This window comes from Wasmannia auropunctata, unplaced genomic scaffold, assembly GCF_000956235.1.
Source record: "Wasmannia auropunctata unplaced genomic scaffold, wasmannia.A_1.0 LD335767.1, whole genome shotgun sequence".
Lineage (NCBI taxonomy): Eukaryota > Metazoa > Arthropoda > Insecta > Hymenoptera > Formicidae > Wasmannia > Wasmannia auropunctata.
The window spans coordinates 44962-70547 of NW_012027123.1; the positions used below are offsets into that span (position 1 = coordinate 44962).

General features: G+C 34.1%; 2 protein-coding genes and 1 long non-coding RNA gene across 10 annotated transcripts in view; 1 reads left to right on the top strand and 2 right to left on the bottom strand.

The window, feature by feature from the left end:
* Window positions 1–9703, bottom strand: LOC105456094 (glutamyl aminopeptidase-like). Of its 7 annotated transcripts, none has more exons than XM_011699882.1 (15): window positions 9681–9703; window positions 5813–6145; window positions 4041–4479; window positions 3763–3910; window positions 3390–3663; window positions 3093–3263; window positions 2919–3016; window positions 2692–2826; window positions 2215–2513; window positions 2063–2148; window positions 1847–1971; window positions 1489–1713; window positions 1161–1401; window positions 939–1071; window positions 1–842 (listed from the first exon to the last, which is right to left on the bottom strand). In XM_011699882.1, exons 2-15 carry the CDS (start codon window positions 6033–6035, stop codon window positions 458–460), a joined length of 2982 nt encoding a protein of 993 aa, XP_011698184.1. In that variant the 5' UTR covers window positions 6036–6145; window positions 9681–9703; the 3' UTR covers window positions 1–457. The 7 variants fall into 7 exon arrangements, with proteins under 7 accessions (XP_011698184.1, XP_011698182.1, XP_011698183.1 ...); XM_011699880.1 differs by lacking the exon at window positions 9681–9703 and adding an exon at window positions 7973–8339; XM_011699881.1 differs by lacking the exon at window positions 9681–9703 and adding an exon at window positions 7192–7339.
* Window positions 9013–11525, top strand: LOC105456093. Its single transcript, XR_975215.1, has 2 exons — window positions 9013–9755; window positions 10139–11525. It is a non-coding gene; the product is annotated as an uncharacterized LOC105456093 (long non-coding RNA).
* LOC105456092 (acyl-CoA Delta(11) desaturase-like) overlaps window positions 11518–25586 on the bottom strand; it is an 18771-nt gene continuing 4702 nt past the window's right edge. The window contains exons 1-6 of one of the 2 annotated variants that reach the window (XM_011699876.1): window positions 23173–23491; window positions 14781–15049; window positions 14446–14576; window positions 14040–14245; window positions 13731–13913; window positions 11518–13592 (exon numbers count right to left, since the gene is read on the bottom strand). In XM_011699876.1, coding sequence (XP_011698178.1) covers window positions 13223–13592; window positions 13731–13913; window positions 14040–14245; window positions 14446–14576; window positions 14781–15036 — 1146 coding nt within the window. In that variant the 5' untranslated portion in view covers window positions 15037–15049; window positions 23173–23491 and the 3' untranslated portion in view covers window positions 11518–13222. Of the gene's footprint in view, window positions 13593–13730; window positions 13914–14039; window positions 14246–14445; window positions 14577–14780; window positions 15050–23172; window positions 23492–25586 lie in introns of those variants that run through there. The other variant, XM_011699877.1, reaches the window with a different exon arrangement.

A 25586-nucleotide genomic window follows, 5' to 3' on the forward strand; every position in this document is an offset into this window, starting at 1 on the left:
TTAACAATATAAACGTGCTATATTTAATCATAAAATTATATTTATATAAATGTTATATATATATTTCAGTATCAAGATTTATAAATGCGTTACTTAAAAGGCATACGCTTCGCGCAAAATGCATATTGGTGCCTTTGTATTTAGCCTGACAGTCGCTGCCACGGTAATTACGTGACAGAACAGATTATTGGATCACAATGTAATTTCAGCGTATTGAGTACAGTTTCCTTGTACATCGTCTTTAGCAAGAATAATGTCCTCTTTCGACTTTTCTTTACAGTATAAAATCACAATTATCGTCAGGTTGCCAGTAATTTCAGCAGTTGAGGTATATAATACCAAGATTAAAAGAAAAAGAAGTTGCTTTTAATTGTTAAAAATCAATACGTATTAAGTCTTTCTTCCATTTCAGCCCTTTCGTTTGATTCTGTACATCAAAATACTTTTGCTGATACGTTTATTTGGTCTTATTAAGCGGCCAGTTTTTAGACAACCAGTCTTCGAATGTTTTAACATTTTTAGCGAGCCATTTGATATTTTTCGAGACGTTCTCGCGAGTTTTGGCTCGACCGTCCGCACCGGCGCCAGATTTAGGATACTTCGCGAAGAAGGCTTCGATTTCGTCCATCTTGGTTTGCGTGGCGAAGGAGCTTGTAATGGATGGTATAATCTCACCGAGATAATGATTATTCAATGTGTATCTGTTCACCAGGAATTCCCAGTTCTCGCGCACCCAGTCCCACACCAGCTCCGTACCGTCGGGATTTTTGGAAATTAGAATCAAGCATTTCAAGAAATCTTGAGCGCGGACGTATCTCTCGTCAGATGCTAATGCAATGTACCTAAAAAAGAAAAAAAGAGAAATTATTATTTGACTTTGAATGAAAAATGTATTTTGAAAATTGTCCAGTGGATTGTATAGCGGATTTAATACTAACTCCTTCAGAACTTTAGTGGATTTTGTGCCTGCTAATCCCTTCATTATTTTATTCTTCTCGCCGGAATCGGTCTCGGTTTTAAATTTCTCGAACATTTTAGCCCAGTCACTCTCATCCGAATGATAGCGCGTACCTAATGAAAGAGATTTTTGCGTTCCATTAGAATTCCTTGACAGTCGAATGTTACGGGCAATTGATGATTACGTTGCGAGATAGACTAACCGTAGTAATAAATCAATTCGCGAATATCAGGATGCTGCGGTTTGTCATATAACAGCCATTCCTTGAAAAGTTGTCCGGCCATTTTCAAGCATTCTCTATTCTCCATTTCACAGGCCAATTCGATTACTGTCGGTCGCACTCGATTGTCAAGGTGCGAGAACGGTACATCGTCCTCAACGGTATCATCGACGGTCCATGTTACATCCTTGTAGATGGTATTTACCAAGAATGTGACGAAAGCCTGAAAATATGTTGTTTTCACATGTAAAAATAACATTCGCGACGGCATCGGAAAGAAGTTCAAGCAACGTTTTCATTGATATATTACCTGATATGTGTCTGATATCGGCGAATGGTTCTGTCGCGGCTTCGCGGAGGTTAGCAGAGTATATATCGGCCTCAATTTCGAGTTCGCAACCGCCCATGGAAGAGCCTGATACTCCTCGGTGAGATACACACTTATGTCCAACACGATGTCGTATTCAATCTGGCCGGCATCAGCTAAACTAAACAGATCGTCCAAAAGATTCGCTCGATCCACTGCCGGCATTTTCTGCAATAAAAAGAAGAGAAACGTATAATAAGTAAACCTACAAAGAAATTATTAATTAGAAAATTAAGAGAATAACATATTAATCCGTAAAATTATAGCTTTTTATTTACGATACAAAATTGCGTGACTTTACCGTGGGATTAGACCGAAGCAGCTCCTTGTACGTTTGCCATTCCTCGTTATAATTAACTCGATAATAACCAACTTGACCCGCATTTAATTTGAACCATCTAGTACGTTCGTCGACATCAATCACCACTGTGGAAGTATACAGTTTTACAATGAGAAAGAGGATATACATTAATTCGTACAGACAGATTGTAAATTATACGAAATCAAAATCTCAAACCTTCTTTCGCATCCTTGTCGAACCATACAAGAGAAGGTACCTCGTTTCTGTTGGTGATATAAGAGATAGGTATGGTCCATTGATATCTGTAAGATGTAACGTAATTTTGAAATTTAGTTTGTCGATTATTATCTCGAGATAAAGTAACTTACCCGTAAATTGATTTTGAGGAATCGAATTCGGCGTCTGGATCGTCCAGGAATCGTTTCTGGGTTAATACAAATTTGTTTCCTGACTTTTTCACATCAATAACGGGATAGCCTTCTTGCCGCGTCCAAGTGTCCATTATATCGATTATGTTTAATTTCTTTCCATACGCATCTTGCAAAACCTCGAAAAGATGAATCGTTTCTGCATTGCCAAAGGCGTACTTGTTCAAATAGGCACTAATTCCACCGAAAAAGACATCAGATCCAAAGAAGTTCTCCATCATGCGGATTATAGATGCTCCCTAAAATAGATAGAAGTTCGATTAAATAAATGAGACAGTAAAAAATTAGTCAAAAAGTGCAAGAACCATTATAAAACAATATATTCTGCATTTGGCTCTTTAACGCTTCTTCCTAATATTTGAATTGTTAGAGCCTTGTCTATACATTTTTAAGTTTTAAAAACAATATATGTTGTACCTTTTTATAAGATATTCCATCAAAGAATGACGAAATATCGTCTGCATTTTTTAGTTCATGAACTATGGGATGAGAGCTCAACTTTGAGTCGGAATTCAACACTTTCTGCATTACTTCAACAGGAAATTCCTCCATCTGGAAACAATATTTATATATTACAGATAAATATATTTACTCATATATTTCAAATATTTATATCACCATTAGATTATTATTGAGATACTAACATATCCCTGATTTGGTAAAATCGCATCCGAACATTTAGATGCCATGAATGTAGCGAAACCTTCGTTGAGCCATAAATCATTCCACCACTTCATGGTAACTAAAAAAAGAATACATATGTCTTAACTAAGCCACGATTTTCATTAATCCACAATTGATTGACATGAAATATTTACCGAGATTTCCAAACCACATATGTGCCAACTCGTGACAGATTACGTTAACGATATCGCGCTTGTCGTAAACAGAGCTACTACGGTCATCGTAAAGCAATCTTGATTCTCTGTAAGTCACTAAACCCCAATTTTCCATAGCGCCGGCCATAAAATCGGGAATAGCAGCCATATCTGCACGATAAATAAAGTGTATATAAATATAAGAGTAAATATGTCAAGATTCTTAAACGAATATGACAAATTTAACTTTATTTGAATCAATAAATCTCTTTTCGTAAATTATTGTTGCGTATTTACCGAGTTTTGGTAATGGATAATCTATTTTGAATAAGTTGATGTAATATTCGATAGCTTTGACGCCAATATCCGCTGCAAAATTTCTTTTTTCCTCCGACTGAAGTTTCGTGGTGTAGACACCGATCGGAAGTTCTCGGCCATCCAAGCCCTTTGCCATCTTAGTTGTGTGAACAAAATCACTGATAATAAAACAAGCCAAATACGTGGACATGGGTACAGATTCTTCAAAGGTCACTGTCGACAGACCTCGACTCGGTGTATTTTCTTGCCTATCCTAAAGCAAAAAATAACTTATCAGTAAACTGTTTAATAATTATCCGAAAGAAACGATTAATTAATATCGCTATTATTTGCTTTACATTTTAATATGTACCTTTACATTCATATTAGATAAGGCACTGTAGCAATCATCCATAGGATGAACCAGTTTTACCGAAAATTTTGCCTTAAAATTGGGTTCGTCAAAACACGGGAAGGAATGTCTAGCATAAGTTGGCTCGAATTTGGTAGTCGCAATGTATCTGTTGATTAAAAAATATACAAGATACATTTAAATCAATTTTGCTATATCATTGAATATATAGAAAAGTTAATTAAATTTCATCTAAAGTTTGCGCATTACTTATTAATAAAATGACAAACTTATATTACCTGGTTTCATTAGTTCCATCAGGATTATTTATATAATATTTGCTGTTATAGAATCCAATTATTTTGTTCCCAAGATTGCCGTCAAATTCTATGCTCAAGTTATACAATCCGGATTTAATTTCTGTATCAGTTGATATCACAAAGACCTCATATTTGGTAGGATTGCTGATGGAAGAGATATTAATTTCATAGTCTTCTTCTAGACCGAACGTTACTAATTTCGCAGATTTTATTTTGAGATCCTTTTGATGAAGGGCTATGGATCTCCTATTGTTGCTCTTCGTGACATCAATGAGAATGGTCACATTTCCGGAAAACGTTTCCTCTTTCAGCTTCGGATGCAAGTAGATATCGTACTTGATAGGTATGACATCCGTTGGCAATCTGAAGCTTTCATCCGGGTCAAACATTGTTGTAAATGCCTCTGGTCTATTCGAATCTACAAACAAAATTAATATCTGTAATAATTATCCATAAATAATCGTCGCAATATCACGCAGATAAATATTAGCGCATAATTTAGAAATCTTTATCTGTCTGATATTATTTTCGATTGATCTCACATGCTGACGTAACCAACAAGGGAACAAAAAGTTGACGATTATTCCACAATGTAGGTTGAAAGCAAATTTATCTATCAGACGATTGAGCCTATACAAGTTTAAGGACAGCTATAACCAAGTCGGAGTGACAATTTGGATAAAATATTTTTAAAAAGCGACCGGTTATTTATGAATTGCGAATGAAGTGATATTTGCATATCGGATTGCGAATATAAAATATTTGCTTGATGTAAATTATCGTACTGTAAATTACCGCTGTAAAATGCAAAGTATTTTTTGGGCGCGAGTTTCTTTCCGATCAGCTGATCATGAAATCGGAGCATGGCTCCGATTGGACGCCCGCTCCTTGTCGATTTAAATAGTTCCTAGACGTACAAATGCGTTTACGTATCTAATCGACAAATGAACTTTGAATTTCAAAAACAATTTTTAATATCTCGAAAAAATATCTCTTAAGATAATAAATCTATAATAATAATAATAATAAAGTTCATTTGTTCTCTACAACAGAAGAACTTCAAGAATGACATTTCGTATTTAGTGATTTCTAGTGACATCTAATCGTAATCTAGTGCTTTGCTCAAACTCATAAATTTAATAGTAATAAATTCTATAAAGTTATCAGTTTTTTCGTGCAGCGTCAATTAATTACCAGCAAAGCTTGAAAGTAGTATTCTTAGATCATGGTTTATTGTATTTTCTTATTGAATACAAGCAAATCTCATTCGAATAAAATTTATTAGTATTTTTAAGAATTATGAAAAATCTAACTCTGGCATGGAGTGACTCATTTGTTTTACAGAGAAGAACTCCGATGAATTTTGTAATATCGAGAAGCTTTTTCGCTGTGCTAAATTGAAGAGAACAGCCTACAAAAGCACATTTAAATTAACCGCCAAGCAATCACGAGATTTACACGAGACACATGAGACACGCAAGAAACTTGTCACGTTACTGGCTGCGTTGACAAAGCGCAAACACATTGAGTAAATTTTCGTTGAACGCGCTGTGAATGCATCCCGACTTGTATTTCGCGAGCGATTTTGTCATCTCTCTTGCGAAAGTCTCTTTTCTTTTTTCAAAAATCTATCCTTCGTCTGAGACGCGTAATCAGAAAACACGACACATTATTAACGCAGGAGCAGTTTCTGATCGTAGAAATTGCTCCACTTTTGCCACTGATAATAGCTGAATTTTCCGTGTTCTCACCGTGTCGGCTATAGCTCGCTGCCTCAACGGTCTGGTCCAACAGAACAACCAATGTCGCCAGGCAGGTGCAAATTAAACTCAGGATAAAGCAGGCACCGCAGGTAAAGCAGAGGAGTGCGGAAACGGCGTTCTTACGACGAAGTGACCCCGATATCGTTGCCGATGCTACATCAAGGCGAGGCGCGCCGCCTTTCGGTCGGCTTTCGACTTTGTTGTTGCCCATTATTGGGGTGCACACAATGAGAGGGATACCGCGTAATTTAATTCACTATTCTCTTTAAGTTCTCAAATGCTTTACGCGAGACGTAAAACAGATGATCGATTTTTGAGCTCCTGTAAAAAAAAATCGATAGTTATAAGAGCGACGAGATATTATTTGGGATATAAAAAATTAACGTAAAGTTTTTGAAAATAATGAATTTTTAAAAATGAGTCTTAAAAATCAGAGAATAGGCATAATTTCTTATTTTGAATCACAGCTTTCGAGACAAAGCATTTAAAGTTCAGCAATTATTTAATGCGAGTTAGGATCAATCTGTATATACTTCGCTACTTTTAAACAAAATTGCACATTTGAAATAATTTGTTTAGTAATAGTAAAAACAACAATATAAGCCGGTTAGATACTCTTCCGACACACATGATTGGCAAATATGCATAATTGGTCAAAATGGGTCTTTGTGCTCCAATTTTCCGTGACGCAGACAGCGTCTATATGATGTAGGCAATAAATGATGATACAAACTCTCTCGGTGACTTCTTAGAAATAAATTATTGCTATTAGAAGGTACACTGTACTCGAAATGCAAGATAGATTAATGTGTGTGCACTTATCTATAGCGTGCACACGTGTTACGTCCGCGCATGCAAACTTCGATTATTGAACACGAGACTTGTCGCGTTATTTTTTTTTTACAGTTAAAAATTATTAATAAATTTAAATCAAAATTTTCCTACACGAGTGATGCGTGCACAATTTTATTTTAAAACATATTATATTATTAAATAAATTATTATTCTCTTATTCTTTTTCTCTTTCTCTCTCTCTTTCTCTATTTTTCAAATCCATTTAGAAATATAAGTGAAATTTTCGTAACACAGTTAAGAATTATTAAATTATATCATTTTCCTATATGAATAATACGTGCACAATTTTATTTCAAAACATATGTATTATTATTATTAAACATTATTCTTCTACTTTCTGTCTCTCTCTCTCTCTCTCTCTCTCTCTATTTCAAATCAACATATTTATAAAATAAGAGAAATTTTTACCCGGAGAGATGAGCGGTATCGCACTGCACTAGACAAATCGTATTCTGAAGTTAGTAATTTTAACAGTGAAATGAAACTGTGAAGTATAATGAAGCCCACCTTACTCGTTCGCACTTTCTAGGACACGTGACTTTTGCCCTCGGATTACTTCATCGGTGCGTTACCCGCATGTCGAGTAACAAGCCGATCACAATTGGGAATGTGCAATTTCTCGTAGTGTTTTTATAGCAGATGTTCTTATCTCTGTAGCGTCTGGAAAATTTCGGTGCAATATAAAATTTTCCATCAATCTACTCGATTAATAATAATCCGATTAACAATAATCCGATTGACTGATTTTTGCACCTGTATCAACTCTCTCTTTTTTTGTCCCTCGGTTTTACATCATTCTCAGGGAGGTTAAAGTAATCACAATTTAATGTGCTGATGCCGCAGAATTTTAAAATTAGACTGATAATAATATTATGACAGATTACTTTTTGGGTGGAGAGGATAAAGAATACATAATATAATTTATATGTTGTGTCTATGCGCAGTCACATAGATCTTTATAATTTTATCTTTTTCCTATTTCGGGGAACTATTTTGCAATTATTTATGATAGAAAAGATTCGCGAAAAATGTCGAAATAATTGTTAATTTTTTTTTCTTCAAAAATTGCCGTCAAAACTGTAACATTAATTAAGCAGTTTTCTTTCCATATAGAAATAAATCACAAAAAAAATACAACCTTATTAATGTTTTCTAATAAAAAATATTCATTCGATCTCTGTAGCACAGGAAAATATTTAAAATCCTATTCTCTAATTTTTTTGTCATGAAAATTATATATGAAAATTATCTATGAAAATTATAAGTAATTATTTGTTTATTGCACATATTCACCTATTACGTTCTTTTCGTACATATATTCGGTTCCCACGAGAACTGCACATTAAACTAAAATGTAAAAAAAGGCACACTATGCGAAGTACAAGAAACACGACAAGGAGTGTTAAACACAATACAATTCTTAAATTAAAACAATTGTGAAAATGTCTCTGAATTTAAAGATCTATCATTCAGTTTCACTTCCCGATCTCCTTCTCACTCGATCATTCGAGAGAAACTGCGCGTTTAAGCGCCGTTGACGGTATGCAAGAGTCGATTCTCTAACGAAAATCGTTCTTAATTGGATATGACACAATGTCGACGACACAGCCGACTAGCATTCAAATTCGCAAGTAAAATTGGCTTAAATTAACCGTCGTGTACGCACGCGTTCATTAACATTCACCGAAATTGATATAATTAACGATCCCCGGCCACGAAGCGAGGCTAATAAGTGGAACGCACCCACACTGTGTTTTTGAAAGTACAATTAGGAACACTTGGTTCATTCATGTTGTCGCATTATATAATAAATTTTATGTATGATAATTTAGTAAATTGAAATATTTTTTTTTAATTTTCTCAATTGTACATAATACTCTTATATTATGAATGTAAAATTAAAATTAATTTTTTGAATTTCCTCAATCCTACATAATATTGTTTAATATTACAACATATGTTCTGTAAACTTTTAATGTCATAATCATCATCAAATTTTTCAATTTACATAAATTTCGAAATTTACGATCTTTAAAATGTTTTAATTTTTGAACTAACAATAAACAATAGGAAACTAATTTTTGTTACAAAACTCATTAAAATATTAAAATTGTATCAAATTTTTTAAGAATAAATAAGTTTAAAAAATATCATAATACATATTTTTTTAATAAAATTGGATAAAGAAACTATCAAAAAATTTTGAGAAAAAAATTCAAAGTACGATTTCTCGCACTTCAGCAAAATTAATATCAATTAAACGTCATGGCTGTGGCAATAAAACTTAAATAAATACATTCGTTGTATTATGTGCAAGTAAAAAAAAATGCCAAAAAGAACAAAAAAAATATTCACTTATTTGTTGTTTGAGTTGACATGAAATTGTCAATACTTAAATAAATCGCAGTAATTGCAGAAAGCACATTACGGATTCATTTCAATTTACAATTATGGTTACAAATGTCATAATTACAAATGTCAAAAGTACAATTATGACATAAAATTGCTATGAATACTGATGAAGTTCATATCTTTCCTCTTTTGCCATTTACAAGAGTTTCAAAGTTTACGATTCTCTATACAAACGTTATTCTATAAATCTTTGCGATAGACCCTCGCAGCAGATTGCGAAAAATATGGATGACTCGTTATGTGCATCCGGCGAAACCCGTTGCAGGAATCGTAAAACAGTCACGTCCGACTTTCGGCAAACTGTCGAATGTCTCGCCGGAGCTTATGCACACGCGAGAATATATCGTTATCGCGAATTGCAAACATGTAACGCACGGATCAAGCGATCCCAAGTACGGGACAGGGCGAAAATCTAGAAACAACAGAAATTTCATAATGCCGAGTTACGTAAACCTTGTGCGGATGTCGTAAAGGTGCGACCTGTTCTAGGAATCCGCGTGATTAAGCAAAGCAATTATTAGCACTTTAGCGGAGGATACACAATCTGTGCGATCTACGGCGAGGGATAAATTGCAATTTCGTCACTTACATTAGTACCTTGTGCTTGTGCCGTGCTCCCTGTTAAAGTGAAACGCGGGATGGGACACGGACTCTCGAGTAATAGGTAATTAAATCGCAAGCGAACGTAATTAATGAATCGAGGATTGTTATGTAACAATTACATCTATGTACGAAACAGTCTAATTATAAATTCTTGCATCTATGGATGTACTGTAAAATAATGACAGCTACTACATGAAAACAGCATCGATTTGGGATCTGTATATATCGATAACAATAATTTATTTATATATAAATACAGTGTGTGTAAATATATACATATATATATATACTATATACTTTTTATATATACATATATATTTAATTATATATATATATTGTCTTAGCAAAATCTACGTTTGTGTGGAACGTAACTAACGACGAAGCATTATTCATTTCGACGTTTTAACTCTTATATTATTATAAACCATATTATTTCCCCTATAGATTACGCACTTAAAATTTACGGCTTCCTGTGTAAAAAAGAAAAGCGATCCGCAGTGGAAGTACCGGCTATGCTACTGAGAACTGAGATTTGTGCTTAAGGTAGAAGAAAAATCGTGGCCTCTCGCAGGAATCTCGCGCTTGAATCAGTTGTAATCTACAAATTCGAACGGTTGTCTCGGTCGCAGCAAAAAGACTCTAAAATCATCACAGTAGACATAAATAGATTCATGCGGATAAGTATACGCACGAGAGTACAAATCAATACAGTCGGGCAAATATTAATAGTAATATAGATTCGCAAGAAAGCCTTGCTGACAATATAATAAGTTAAATACAGTCATGTAGGAAAATCAGCGTAAGACAGAGTGCGAAAGTTTTAAAAAATTCCTATCAAAACCCAAACTCTTATTGCAGTCAAGATCGTGCGATTCTTTCAATACATTTTCAATATACCGGGAAGACAAAATATAAAGTGGAACGCACATTTAGAACAATCAAAAGTTCAGATTTTATTTATTTCATGTCCGCCAATCTAACAATTGAATTTTAACGCTTAAGTGATCCGTCACCTAGAGATTAAAAGTTATAAATTCTTTTCTACGTTTCACTGATTTGATTTATTTTTGTAAATTGTTTATATATTTAATTATTCGTATGCAGTTAAGTAACAGTCAATATTTGGTAGAGAAACCGTTTGCTTAGTCATTGAATCTATCACCAAACATCCTATACCATACATTATACTTACATTATTATGAAACGCACGCCTCATCACAAGTGTATAGAGATTCACAAAAATTTACGTGACTGCTCGACTGTCAAAAAGATTTGTTCGCTCGCGATTATTTGTGCGACAGTGATTTCTGCGACACAAGCGCCGCGTTTAATCGTTTGAATCGCTATAATAAAATGAAATATAATAAAATGTGGATTTTAATTAATTGCGCACACATCGCGCAATTAGCCTCACGCGTTCAAACAATGCGCATTGCGTAACAATCACTTTGCGAAATCTCTATTCGAGGCTGCGCGATCGGACTCGAATCCAATACACGGCGATTAAGTATTTACGGAAGACAAGCGGAATTCGGGTCCGATGTGCCATGCAACATCGAATCGCTTGTTAATTATGTAAGTAACGGCGGTTCGATTGCCATCGCGTCACCTGTGGAGTTATGTCAGAGCTGACCGCCAATCGCCGATTTCTAATCGCATCTCTATCCGCGTGCAACGCAGATTTTTTATTTAGCTTTGTGTGCAAATATGACTAGGGCATCTAATAATATTGAAATGTTTGTAATTACATAACAATGCATAATGTACATGCGAAAAATGTTTGTTTTATGCTACAATTGTGAAAAATTAATTGAAAAATAAAGTTTATAATTTTGTATTTTATTTAAAGAATAAATCTTTAAAAATTATGACCTTACATTTTTTTTGTTTTTGCATTAACTTTGATTCAATGTCATCAAGTATTCGCAATAATCAAAATGAGAAACGCGACTGGCGTGATACTCGACGAGCGAAAGTGACACGATATGATGGAACCTTTATCGTCGTCGTGTCGAGACAAATCGAAAAGTCAATTAAAACGCCTACTATTTACGATCGCTTGTGCAATAATGATGTTATGAGCTACAGTTGTGTCATCTATATGGTCAATAATCATTAAAACTAAATCGCTTGTCACATACGAATCTTCTATCGTCTCAATTATTTTTGTTTTCTATGAATCGCGATGAATATGAATTTCCGGCTAATAATGACAGTGCCTAAAATTTATTAAACTGGCTACTTGATATTACAACAACGTTAGAAGTTAGATAACGATTCGCGTTCTGTCGCGTCGCAATTATTACGGAATTGACTTCGAGGTTCGCCAAAACAGTTTCGCGCATCTAAACGCGCGATAAATCTAAATGCATAAACAGTCATTCAGAAGGCCACGAATGAATTTGATTTCGTAGGTACATACGTAATTGATTGTACGACACGCCAGCACACTCTCTAATCCAGATCGTCGCTTCACCATTTCGGATTCGCGAAATCTCGATTTATTCTCTATAACGAGGCCGAGTTTTTTTTTCAAATTTATCCCGAGTGAGAGATGCTATTATAATACGCCTTTCGCGCTCATAGATCCCTGACTGAAAACACCTCTGATCCATCGATCCTGGAACCTGATTCGGTCCGAAAAATCGCTGTCGCGCCATTTCCGCCCCTTCATTGCAAGGCGATCGAACTCACGACTCGTATTTCCAACGGCCGTTTTGAAGAGAGGAACGATATAACAACGTACGAATAAAATATTATATAATAAATATATTAATTGACGCCATTAAACGATCATTGTTCTTTGGGCGATTATGTATCCTTACCCGACAATATACAACGGGACTTTGTAACGTAGAGCGTGCACGCCCAACAAATGTAGTATCCTTATCGATAATTTAAACATGAAACACACGATGGCATGTTTTCTTTTCACATAAATTTTTAAGTATTTTGATGTGAAATTTGCGTAAATTTTTAAAAATAAATTTTTGCATAGAAATGTAATTCATAACGAATTATACAAGAAATGAAAAATAGTGATAATCTCAAAAATATGTTGAATACCTAGTAATGGAATAAACATGATATTAAAATTACAAATTTAAACCGTTATTCTCATATAAATATTAAACAATATTTCTATTCAAATAAATATTTAAAATAGTTGTAATCACAGTCGCGTCTTACAATTAGACGCGTCATTTCCACCGATTGCATGATACAGCAGCATTGCAGTACATGCACAAGAGCTGTTGGAAGAAAAATAAAACAATTTTAATTTAACAACCATCATAGTCCCATTATTGTTGATCTATCGATAACGATGTAATAAGTACTACACATCTATAAAAGGAGATTACTTCACACAATGTATAACAATATACTAGATTTTCAGACATGATCGGATTCATTATGAATCTACAATACCGTCATAAATCATAAACGTCTGTCAGATATCCACGTTCTGCGCAACTCCGAGTTGTAATGCCGCATGTACGGAAATTTTGAAGGGCCGAATCTCGGGGCTCAGTCACCCTTGTTGATGATCTGGGCTTCCTGCATATCTTCAGGCGCCATATCGGCATCGCCCCACCCCCATATAACCCCCTCGTGTGAATGATGATGCTCGTCACGATGACCGTCCGTATGTCGCTCGTATTTCGACCCGTCGCCCGTTCGCTCCGCGCGTTTCTTTATCATGCTGTACGCTACGGTCTTCAGATCGTACGCCCAGCCGATCCAGGCGAAGAAGTCGATGAAGGCGGTGGTGAAGTTCGTACGATAGTTACCCAACTCGGCCGCCTTGTAGTCCCACGGGAACACATGATGGTAATTATGCCAGCCCTCGCCGAAGGCGCCGATGCCGACGCTGTAGCTGTCGGTGGGGCTAATGGAGCTGCGGGAAAACGATACGAGCGCACGTTCTTTATCTACTTCCGTTCTTTATCAACTTTCTTTTACGTAGGTTCGATAGGTTTGCGAGTGAAATAAAATGAACAAGACGAAAGCGGATCTCATCGATCGCGATACTCACTTGTCGTACGGTTTCATGCCCCAAATGTGGGCCGCGGAGTTCACCAGCCAAGTCACATGCAACGACAGCGTGTATCTGAAGAGGGTGGCGTACCACGCGTACATGGGTTTCTCGTTCCAGTAGTGACACGGTACCCAAGTGGGAAGCAGAAAGCAGAAAACAGGCATCAAGATGATGTAAAGCCTGTTAATATAAACGCAGACTCATTTCCAATGATTCTTTAGGAAAGAAAGTGTGATATTATTCGTGAAACTTGACCGACTGAGTATAGAAAATGAGATATCGTTTGTCAATGGCAAGTTATCGTACCTGCGTTGCCAGACGACAACAAAATCCTTCTCGAGATCGCTCATATCAATCGTAGCCCCTTTGCTGATGACATCCGGATGCTTACGGACCAAAAGCCAGCCCATGTGCGAAAAGAAGAAACCCCTCTGCGCGTTGTGAGGATCCGCGTCCGTGTCCGTGAATTTATGATGGACTCGGTGATCCCTCACCCACTCATAAATATGATTCTGCAAAAATGCACGTTAAATAATAAGTACAAGAATTAATTTTTTCTTAAATCAATAAATCTTTATTTTATATTTTTAAAGTAATTTTTTCAAAACAAATTTTGCAATATTGATTTATATATACGAGATAATAATTACGAATTTACAATAATAATTGTTGCACGAATGAGGTCATATAACAGCGTTGCAGGGAGACTTACTTGGAAAGCTATGGTCTGCAAAAGCATAAGGATAATTCTCATCGGCCATTTCGCTTTGTAAGATCCGTGAGCCCACAATCTGTGAGCGCCTGCTGTAACACCGACAGCAGCAAAAGATCCGACTGAGATAGCTGTAAGAACAAATAAAATTAAATATACTGATATACCGTGAGATTTCTCGCAAATGAGACAATTATTATTATTTTATAGAGATCTACTAGTTCCCCCTACTGATATATATTATATTATTCCTTCCCACAAGTCGATCAATTGCAATTTATAAAATAATGCTCGAGTATTAAGTCTCAAAAATATATATAAACGATTATACGTACACCAAACGAACGTGTAAAATTGGGCAGCCGTTATTAAAATATACAATCCGTAGAGTGCACCGATATGAAGGTAGGCAAAAGCTATCATGTTTCTCCAGACAATCTTCCATTGATTCTTAGGCTTCGAGCTTTGTGCCTTTTGGATCGGCAATTTTTGCGTCACAGACTTCTCTGCCGCCGATTTCTTTTGCGATACATTCTGCTGAGAAGCTTCGAGGAATAAAGTCGCTGAACTGCCGAACAAATTCGGCGCCATATTGTTGGAATATCTATAACAAATATTTACAGCTTCAGAATTGAAGAAAATTATGCTATATATATTTGATAATATTTTAAAATATTTATATTTTTTATATTGAGAGAGAGAGAGAGAGAGAGAGAGAGAGAGAGGAAGAAAAGGAATTTCAGCATGCTGTGTTAATCTGCTTCAGGTTTTCAGTAGCACAAGTGAATTTAGCAAAAATAATGTTAAAAAGATATAAATTCTGCAACTACTGATTAAAATTTTTAGGCTTTTCAAATAAATTCTATTTAATTTTTATATTTAAAAAAAGAAAAGAGAACTTTTATATTTAAAAGAAAAAGACAAATAAAAAATTCAAGTTTTAGGAGCCCTATGTGTGAACAATTAACACGTAATTCTTGAATTATCGTCCTTGCATTTAACAACACATTATAAAGATTGTGTGCGTTAATAATTATTAATTAATGCTTTACGTGCTAATCGGTTACGTGCCGTCAATTTCGATAATTGGATACACAAGAATAATAATCAATATCAGCAAAAAGAAAAAGAAAAGAAACCGATACTAACAGATCTTAAGAGTCTATTCTTTTCTTATGAATATTTTACTTTTGCCTTTTATTCTCTTCTACGTGAGAGGAACCAACGAAACGGCCTCGACATTATCGCGCCGCCGTTAACGGAAGATTCATGATTCTTTGATGGCTCTCGACGTACATATATTATGTACATCCACGCAACGATCTCGTTATGGCTTTCCAGAACATTATGTGTGGTTAATATGTGCGACACACGTGTGGAAAGTGCACGTGTAAAAAAAGGGAATTCTCTAAACGTCGCGCTTTCAACACACCGAACGAATGTCCGCGGTCTGTGTTCTCGCGGAGAGAATGATATTCCTGAATTGTGTACGAAGCAAAGTGCTGTCTCCTCGCACAAGCACGCTGGATGTCGACCACATTAACAGCCCTTCACGACGACGAAGTGGTACGCAATTGTTACATCAGAGCAGCTTCGTAATCGCCCGGTGACATTAGCGCGCAATCTTGTCGCGGTTCAGCGAGGAGTGAATATTTTTATATTTTATCTTAACTTCGCAAAAAAAAAAAATGTCATAACTAATCATCGAAATCGCAATCTTTTATTTCTAACATTATAATATACTACGTACTGCGTATCACAATTTTCTCAAAGGACAATTAAAGTTATAAGCCAATAGTTTTCATGAAATTCGTATAAATCTTGAAAATTGGAGGATTTGGAAATTAATACAAATTAAATTTTTAATAGCGAAAATAAGGAGGGGAAGATTTAAGTTGTTGGCTTCTCCAAATGCGGCACATAATTAGCCAAATTTCGATAGATAATTCGGTCGACCTAAAATAGATATTTGGAACGCGCATTTGTGTTCCTCCTTCTTTACGGCTAATTAGATACAAAGTGATCGTTCCCTCCTCCATGTACGTTTTATGAGATTGACGACGACGTGAAGATGCGAGTTATGTAGGTGCCCCACTTCTAAATATTCCTTTCTTCCAGTAGTCTGCATTCTCTCGACGTCGAGAGTTTACGGATAATTTAACGGAACCTGATTCACGAGGCTGTTACTAATATTATGGGTCCCACATCCGGAATTGGATGATCGATTCCGCGTTGATAAACATTAATGTTTCATGTCCGATTTATATCTAATATATAAATTTCTAATATATAAATTTCTAATATACAAATTCAATTTTCTAATATACAAATCATCTATTAACGCATTATTAATCTAAATTATTAACTTTCTTAAGAAATTCTTGTAGTACATTCAATCGAACCGAAAGTGTATTATGGCTGCGTTCCGTTTGGCGCTTACAGCTGATTACAGCGCTCACAAAATCATTTCATCCTTGTTGTTTATCAAATGTTAAACAAAGATAAATGATGCTTATAAGCGCTGTAAACGCCAAGAGAAACGCAGCCTATGAATCATTTATCAAAAAACATCCGCAAAGCGATTTAGACAAGAAATCAGCTTCTTCTATATTTTCTCAGATTTACAAAATAATAGATTTCATTTTTTGTTGTAAACAAAACATTTTTCAACAATTTTTTTCATCAAAGAAAAAACCAAAAATAAAACATAAATCTTCATAAATTATAATAGCTTTCTATTTCGCTTTTTATACAAATTTAGCCTTTCCGCATACATTAAACAACGAAAGTAGACATCCTTTCGGTGTTTACTGAATAACTTGAATAATACTATATGATACAATGTAATTTTTCAAATTACAAATAAAATAGTATTATATTGTTTTCTAATTCATCTTAAAATCGTAAATAATATATTTTCCAGTGTACTTGGTCATATTAATTAATGACCTAAAAAGAATGTTAATATCATGGATATTGAGTTATTAAAAAACGAGAACAGCAACTCTAAGAAATATACGTCTTTCTCTATCTTTATCTCTTTCTGTTTATTTTACAATAATTATAATCGATAATATTATGCTGTCAATCTTAAAAAAAAAAAAAAAAACATATGTATCCGTATTACTTTACTTTTAATCTTCAGGATCGGTGATTAGAAGTAAAAGTTCAAATATCATTGCGTTGAAAGTGTCATGTTAAACGATTATATCTGTGACGAACGTGTTAGCACAAGGCTGACTGTCAATCAGCGTAGACGTTCGCAGAACAGAAATGCAACAGAGCGAATGCTTGACTTACGCTAATATTAACTCTTTACCTAGAGTAACCAGGTTGACGTGCTATTTTCAAAGTAGCTTATGCTTCTCTTCTTTAGGAGTATGTCATAAATTCTTACTTTACTGTTCAGTTTATGGCGCTATGAGATAGCATATAGTTATAGGGGGGCTTTCGAACTTTAGAGAAGAAGCTATCAAAGAGAAAATCATGTAATTAGTATAAACGTTACAGTTACTTCGGATCTTAGTATAAATAAAATATGCCAAATTGAATTGAAAGAAACTTATCAATTGCGCACAAAGATCGTTATCCGTCACAGGGTGAGTTATAATTTGTATTAAAGCACGCTTTATAAATCACGATGGTATTTGAAATAAAATTCTATACTTATAGTTTGATGTGTATAATACAGAAAATAGGTATTTGAAGAATCGGCATACACAACACTCATACAAAATACATGTCGGAATGTATCAAGTTATAAATTTAAAATTCTATCGTGAAATTCGTGAATTATGTATCGACTGACACAGGTTTTAGAAATTATAGTTGATTAAAGCTTAATTTTTTTTAAACTGAAATTATACAAGCTATTTGATGCGTATACTTATGTATTTTAGCAAAGAGCTATAATTATTTCTATAATCATACGTTCAATTTGCCTGTATCTTGAATAGATAAAAACGCAACTATTTTTTGACGCCGTCGTTAATTAACCGATTCAATTTTGCTTTTCAACGCACATATCAACGATAAGCAACGTTCTACTATGATCAAAAGAGAAAAGAACCACGTGACTAAAGGTTAATTACGGACTCACTATAAGTCAGTGGTACAGCTATCTCCTCGTTTTCTGCAACTGTATTGCTGTCATACAAGTGGTAAAGAACGGGTGTGAATAATCCACGTGAAAGCGCTATCGAAAAGGTACATCTTCCTCTCACAATCGACGCGATTTGAAATTTCACGATAATAAGATGGTTCGTAACAAGAATAAAGCAGTTTCAATGGATTGAAACTATAATTTGCTTGTATGCAATTTTCAGGAAAAATAATATTACAAGTTAAAAGCTGTTTTAGAATACAACCTCGGTGCTTTGATATTACAAATTAAAAGTTAATTTAGAATACAAATTTTGCGCTTTTTTACTGATTTGTCGCAAGTACAAAAATGTAGGTCACACAATATTGAATAAGTAAATGAACGAAATAAATGAACAAAATAAATTCGATATAATTAACTCATTAATACAGATATAATTATAAATTTAAATTACTAACGTGAGCATAACGCTCGGATCTACAACCAATAAAACGTTCTTTTTCCGACAGTTCTTTTTCCGTGCATTTGAATTCCTTCATTCAAGAACGTCGTGGATATTAATCGATATCAAAACTGATCTCGAGAAGTCTTTTAATATCTTAGGATCTATCTAAAAAATATTATTTAAAAATAGAAATTGGCATCAAGTAGTCTATCATGTGCAAGGGAAAATTATGAAAAAAAATAACAAAAAAAAAATACAAAAAAAGGAGAAACTTGATTTTATCGCATGTACATACATCCGTAAATCTGAAGTACGTACCTCAGATCTGCATTGATTTTAAGCTAAATTTATAGTAAAATAATTCTCAAATTTCAGAATTCGGGATCTCTGAATTTTTATATGAATGTAGATTTTCATAGTTAAATATAGAGTATTAAATTTTTAGATATAACATCATGTTAAATAATTTGCAATTAACAATATTAATCATAATCATGAAATGAGTACGCCGAATCAAACGTTAAATAAAATCAAAACGACCTTTAGATTGAACAGGCTTCACAGTGTGCCGGAGGATGCACTTACGCGTGCGTTTCTCTTCCGGAACGTAGGCTCGGCACGGCGAAGTGTCATCCTAGTAAAAGTGCTTACGGCACTTCAAAACGGTACATGATGTAGTCGAACAGAATACGTTCGAGGCGGAGAAAGGGGACGGCCGTAGAGGAAAGATATGGAGAAACGAGAAAAGAACATAAATAAATGCTATACGCTCGAGCAGGAACAGGTTCTCCGGAAAGCAGGCCATTGGCGTCTTTAAGGTCATTGCCAATCGCGGATCGAAATTCCTAGACTCTTATAACGGGCCCCGAGGCGATGGAAGCCACCCAGACGGGAGCATGTAGCATCTCACGTTTTCGACCGGACTGACGGGTTTCGCCTGTATTTGCTAATTGACCAGAAAATTGCACCAAAAACTGACCGCGATATCGTGACTTTTTTACGATCATCGCGAGAAGTGGAAGAAGCTGACGATTTGTATATTTGAGTACGTTATGTTTGTAAAAATAAGAAGTAATACTACTATAACTAGAGTAACTGACGTTTCTCAGAGAAGGAAATGCGATGAAGCAAATCAATAATGATTTGAATATGAATGATTGAAGTGAGCTGAAAACTTGAAATGCAGAAATGATTTCTTTAATTGCGCGCCGATGTTACTGGCAATTGGAAGTGAAGTAGATCGTTCTTCGGATTATTAATGATCGAAAATGAATCGGGCGCTTGTCGATTATCGTGAAGAAACGGAGGATGTTAAAGAGGAACACTGACCTACTAATCCTACAGCACGTGACGTTTTCTCTCGAGATTCAACGCGCGATGCTACACGTAGTATCTGACAAATAACGTACGACTTTCTTTTGAGGCGAAACGTGCGTGCTCTTCAACTTGTGATATCGCATCGTACGCATCGCATATGTTTATTCATCAGTTGCTGCGATTCATGCAGTATAATGATTCACAAAAGATACAGTTTTACAAAATTTATTTTCCAAGAGCCTTTCAGGAGCAGCACAAATTTTGCTTCCCTTAGCAAGATACGCTCCTTCGTGTCCTTCGTTATATACAACACGATTACGAGACTGCTACTTGCGAAAAGTAACGCGCGTGGAAGCTGCAGAATGGAGTAGTACAATAAGTTTCATCTCAAATGTATCATCGTGGTTTAGCTCGTCTCAAATAAATTGTCATTAATAAATCACAACATTCTCGACGTCATGGATTACAGAGACGAAATTACTTTCGAAAATTTATAAAAATTAAACTGAATGATAAGATTTTGCTATTCTTTAAAATAAACCAATAAAATAATAATGTAGATATGCGAAAATAATAAAGTGATACGATGATTTAACTAATTACTGTAACCACTATATACTATTATATTAATTATTTTTTACTACAATGAGCAAGGCTTTCCTTTCGTGTTTTGCAGAATTATATCTTTCCGTTTCTATATTTTCATTTTTCCACAATAATTTTACTTTCAGTTACACGAATTGCATACAGATGAAACTCGAGCAAGTGTTGCGACATAATTGTGTTACAGCGAAGTTACTCTCACCCACTAGCGTGAACCGCTCCGCTACTTTGATCCCGAATAACTACCGTGTTATATTACGTTTTGTCTTGAAATTATTGCGTGCGTCATACGCAAAACACGTACCATACATTTAACACGATACGTCTAACCAAATATCAATTATCTTAAAAAGATTTATACAAAAGAGTCTCTCTTTCTTTGTCTTTCTTTTAAGAAACAGAAAAGAATAAATCTCTGTTGCGCGCTGCGAATATTTATTAGTCAACGTGGAAATTTTCATACTACATGTGCATAAATTGCAAAATTGTTTATTATGTTAATGATCCTCTTTTTGTTAATCCGCCGATGCTGAATATTGTTCGCGAACTGACTAATGCTCGAGACAAAAAATTTTCAAGAAGTGAAAGAAGCTTCGGCGGCGATTTGCATGTTAATTGTTTGTATAAAATGATACTGAGAATAATTCACGTTTTTTAGAAAAGGAACTGAAGCAAACAATTATCGAATGTGAATATGAATGATAGAATATGAATCATTGAATATAAATAATTGAGCTGAACTAAAAATTTGAAATACAGATATTTGCAGAAAAATATTTATGCGATAATAACTACATTACATAGCGTGTATCACGTCTGTTGGAAAATTATAATGAGATTCTATTCAATTCCACTCTAATAAGTAAAACAGCCGTTCAAGAAAGTATGCCTTACGGGAAGTCTGTCGGCGCAACAGATGGGAAGAAGCATCAGCGAAAAAAAGTCGCCACGACATGCGTGATTCACTACATTTAGACGCAATTTTACTTTTGAATAGAAACAATTTAAATCACTAAAGCGGTTAAGAGAATAGGTTTCTTCTTTGGAGAGACATTTCAATGTGTCAGAGAAAAAGAGGAAAAATGAACCGTGCAAGAAGTTTAACTAAAATGAACAGGTCTAATACTACTGAGAGAAGTGCGCGCAAAATATACATCTAAATAAAACTACAATTTTTAAATTGATTCATATTGCAGATTCTTTGACCACAAATCGGCTAATCAATATACGTTCCACAAAAACATTGAAATTTATTTATAAGTAAATTTACAAAGGCAAGTTGAAGAAACAGAATTTTTTAATAAAATTAATGCATAGAAACTTTTTACCAGTTAAGTTTCGAGAGAAGGAGATAGCAAAATCATATTTTTCATTATTATATAAATTTGTTTTATCTTAACAAAATTTTAATTTAAATATACTTTTCTGCATAAAAATTTTAAAATAAAAAAAAAAGGCATTTTATTCTTTTTCTAAAAATTTTTAGAGAATTTTTTTTGCAAAAAAAGAAAAGGTTTTTCGTATTATTACAAAATTATAATTATGCAATAAAATATAATTACATGAAGAAAAATCAAGTATTTCGAGTACATCAAAATTTGTATTACAGTGGAACGTTTGTTCAACGAAAGGTTCTTCACTTTATTACCCGACAACAGTCTGTTACTTATCTACCTATCTATCTATCTAAAAGATAATAATAAACGAGTGGAACAAAATTGCAGCGTGCCGGCAATAATAAGAACTTCACATTTAAATTTATTGTGATTTGCGTCCAAAGACGCATAATAATAGCATCAATTATCATAAAAATTTGTCTGTTTTTTCAACAATATTATCATAAAAATTATTTTCTCAATCGTATTCATATATATTTATAACATCAATATTTGTAATGAAATAACATAATAAATGTATACAAAGATACAGATACATGTATGATACACTGATCACGCACTGTAACCATAGTCGTTTTTAATTTTTTCCTAAACTAATATAAATATGTGATACATATAAATATTACACTGGATAAAAAGGGTGTTATAAAATAATTTGATATTTCGAATTAATATTTTGCCTTGCACAGATTTCAAAGGATTTCAATATGAAAATCTTGTCGCTATTATTCGCCGATAAATACTCAAAGTTAGCGCATTGATGTAATTTTCTTTTTCAATAATTATGTTTCAATGTGGTATGTATAATTATCAAAACTGATAGTGTACAAAAGTTTAAAAAAAAAGATGATTCGGTGACTTACGACTTAAGCGATGAGTGTACGTGGGCGAGATTGCGAGTACTTTGTCGCGGAGTAAGCTCGATACGAAGAAACACGAGGATATGTGACGGTGACTCTCCTGGACGGATGGTCCGACTTGATGGCGAGTTCACTATGAAATACCGAGATGCTGGAGCGTATGTCCCACTTATCAACTCTGCGCCGCCCCACGTAAAATGACGATCGTCAAACGAAACCCCCCGCCTGTCATGTCGGTTGCCCTAAAAAGCACTTGGCTCTTGCAGGAGCAAGTGACGGAAGTGGCAGGTTGCAAAAACCGAGAGTTGTGCGATTCGCTTTCTCGAAATCGATTATTTCTATTGGTTAAAGCGCACACCTATTTTCATGTTCTTAATTCGCAATTTCGCAAATTCCGGCACACTTTATCAATAGCTTTGTCACTTCAATTGTTATATGCAAATCACGTACGCAATAGTCTACATAGCGGCTAATGTTTGCGAAGTATGATTAAGTATTTTTTCCATCAGTTTGTATCCATGTATACATATATCGAAGAGAATCTAAAATAATTTAAACAAATCATAATGTACTGACTCTATCTATTTAATAATATTATATAAAAAAATATTACAGTGATGTAAGTTACTAACGTCCTCAAATAATGAACAACACAAAAATGGAAATGCGGTTGTCAACGTAAAAATATATGTTATATTATATTATTTATGATGTTATAACACTCTTTCATTAATTTATTAAAGAAGTTACATATTCAAAGTAATTTTAAAAAAGATGTTATTTCTCTTGTTCTCCCCCTTTCATCCATGTTCTGTAAATTGTTCAAAACATTACACACATTCATAAAATTGTAATATATGTATGTAAAAGATTAATTTTTATATTGGACTCCTGTTACTTTTCTGTGAATTCAGTAACAAAATCGTTGATGTAGTTTCGCGAATCCATGAAATTATTACCGTGCAGCCATAAATAATAATTAAGATAAGCGTTAACATTATTATTCGGATCGAAAGCAACGAGAGCTATATTTTGTGATCTTCTTCGCCGAAAGCAGCGAAGAAACTACGGTGGAGAAATATTGGGAGCTAGGACATAAACTTTTTGTCAAATGCTTCAGCATTTTGCGCGCCTGATTTTCTTCGATTTTCCGTCAGCTTTGCGTGTCATCTCTGTTTAATTAGAGACTTTAATTTTTTTACGCATGTATTCACAGAAATTTGTTTCGAGAGAGTAGTCTATTTCTTCTCTCTAAATTTTCTGGAGTAACTTTCACTTTTTTGGAGTGAATTTTTACTCTTCTGGAGTGAATCTCATTCCAGAAAATTTAGAGAGTTCCAAAAAAATCTTTAGAAACTAACCATAGGATGAGAAGAAATTGAATATTAACCTAATTTAATATTTCTTACAGAGAATCAACGCGGTAAATAATTATATCTAGTATATCGTATCGATTAATTCGACCATTTCTATAAGTAAAATTAATTCGATAATGTAAGTTGTCTTTATTTCGAATAATATACAGTATACGTGTTGAGATTATAATTTTAATTTTGGCATGCACAGAGAATTAATGCATCGAACTTAATTCTAGAAATAAACTACTTTTTCTCTTCCTTTTTTTATATAAGACGCATTGCAAACAATACAAGATTAAAAACAAGATTATTTTATCAATCAAAATTCTTTTGTCATATGTTCTTACAGGACGATAATATACCGTATCGACTTTTATATCTATTACTACTTATTTCACATAAGACTTAAGATATATTTCATTTCCGATTTTATTATAAATTTAACGCAATCAAAGAGATCTAATAATTTTTTTATTATGTGAATATATAAAGTATGTAAGTATTGTAGTAATGCGTAGTTTACATCTTGTTTTATAACGACAAAAAGTGGTTCAAGACTTCTCTATTTTTTACAATAGAATCCAATCCATTATTTAATCAAGCGATACGGTAGCGGCGCGACGTTAAGTACTTATATAAAAAAGATCGGGCGATGATCACTCCGGATAAAAATACTAGTTCGTCGGAAATTTATTGATCGGAATGTCAAGGAAATGTCCGTTAATCGTAAATATCAAGTTAATTATAAATGTCTGTTGTTTGTAGAAGGATAATACGATCTTTTTCAGAAAAAACTTGGACATTTTTCTCAGTGTGGATCATCAATATCTTCATTCGATTGTTAAATAATGGACACACACATGTAGAGAGAGACGAAAAGAGAGTATCTCAGATCTATCGCACTTTTACTTATTTATTTAATTAACTGGCTGTGCACACGCCAAAATTAAAAATATAATGCCAACGTTTTAATATTTATATTGTATGAATTTGATAAATAATTTTCTCTAAATAATTTCAAGAATCTACTATATTAGCAGGTGATATGGTAGGTTCGGG

Bases quoted from the DNA above. Each gene is read 5' to 3' on its own strand.
- LOC105456094 (XM_011699882.1), bottom strand. From the start codon at position 6,035: ATGGGCAACAACAAAGTCGAAAGCCGACCGAAAGGCGGCGCGCCTCGC. The intron at 2,149-2,214 runs GTAAGTTACTTT...TACATCTTACAG, and splicing joins TCCTCAAAATCAATTTACGG to ATATCAATGGACCATACCTA. The intron at 1,972-2,062 runs GTTTGAGATTTT...ATACTTCCACAG, and splicing joins CGACAAGGATGCGAAAGAAG to TGGTGATTGATGTCGACGAA.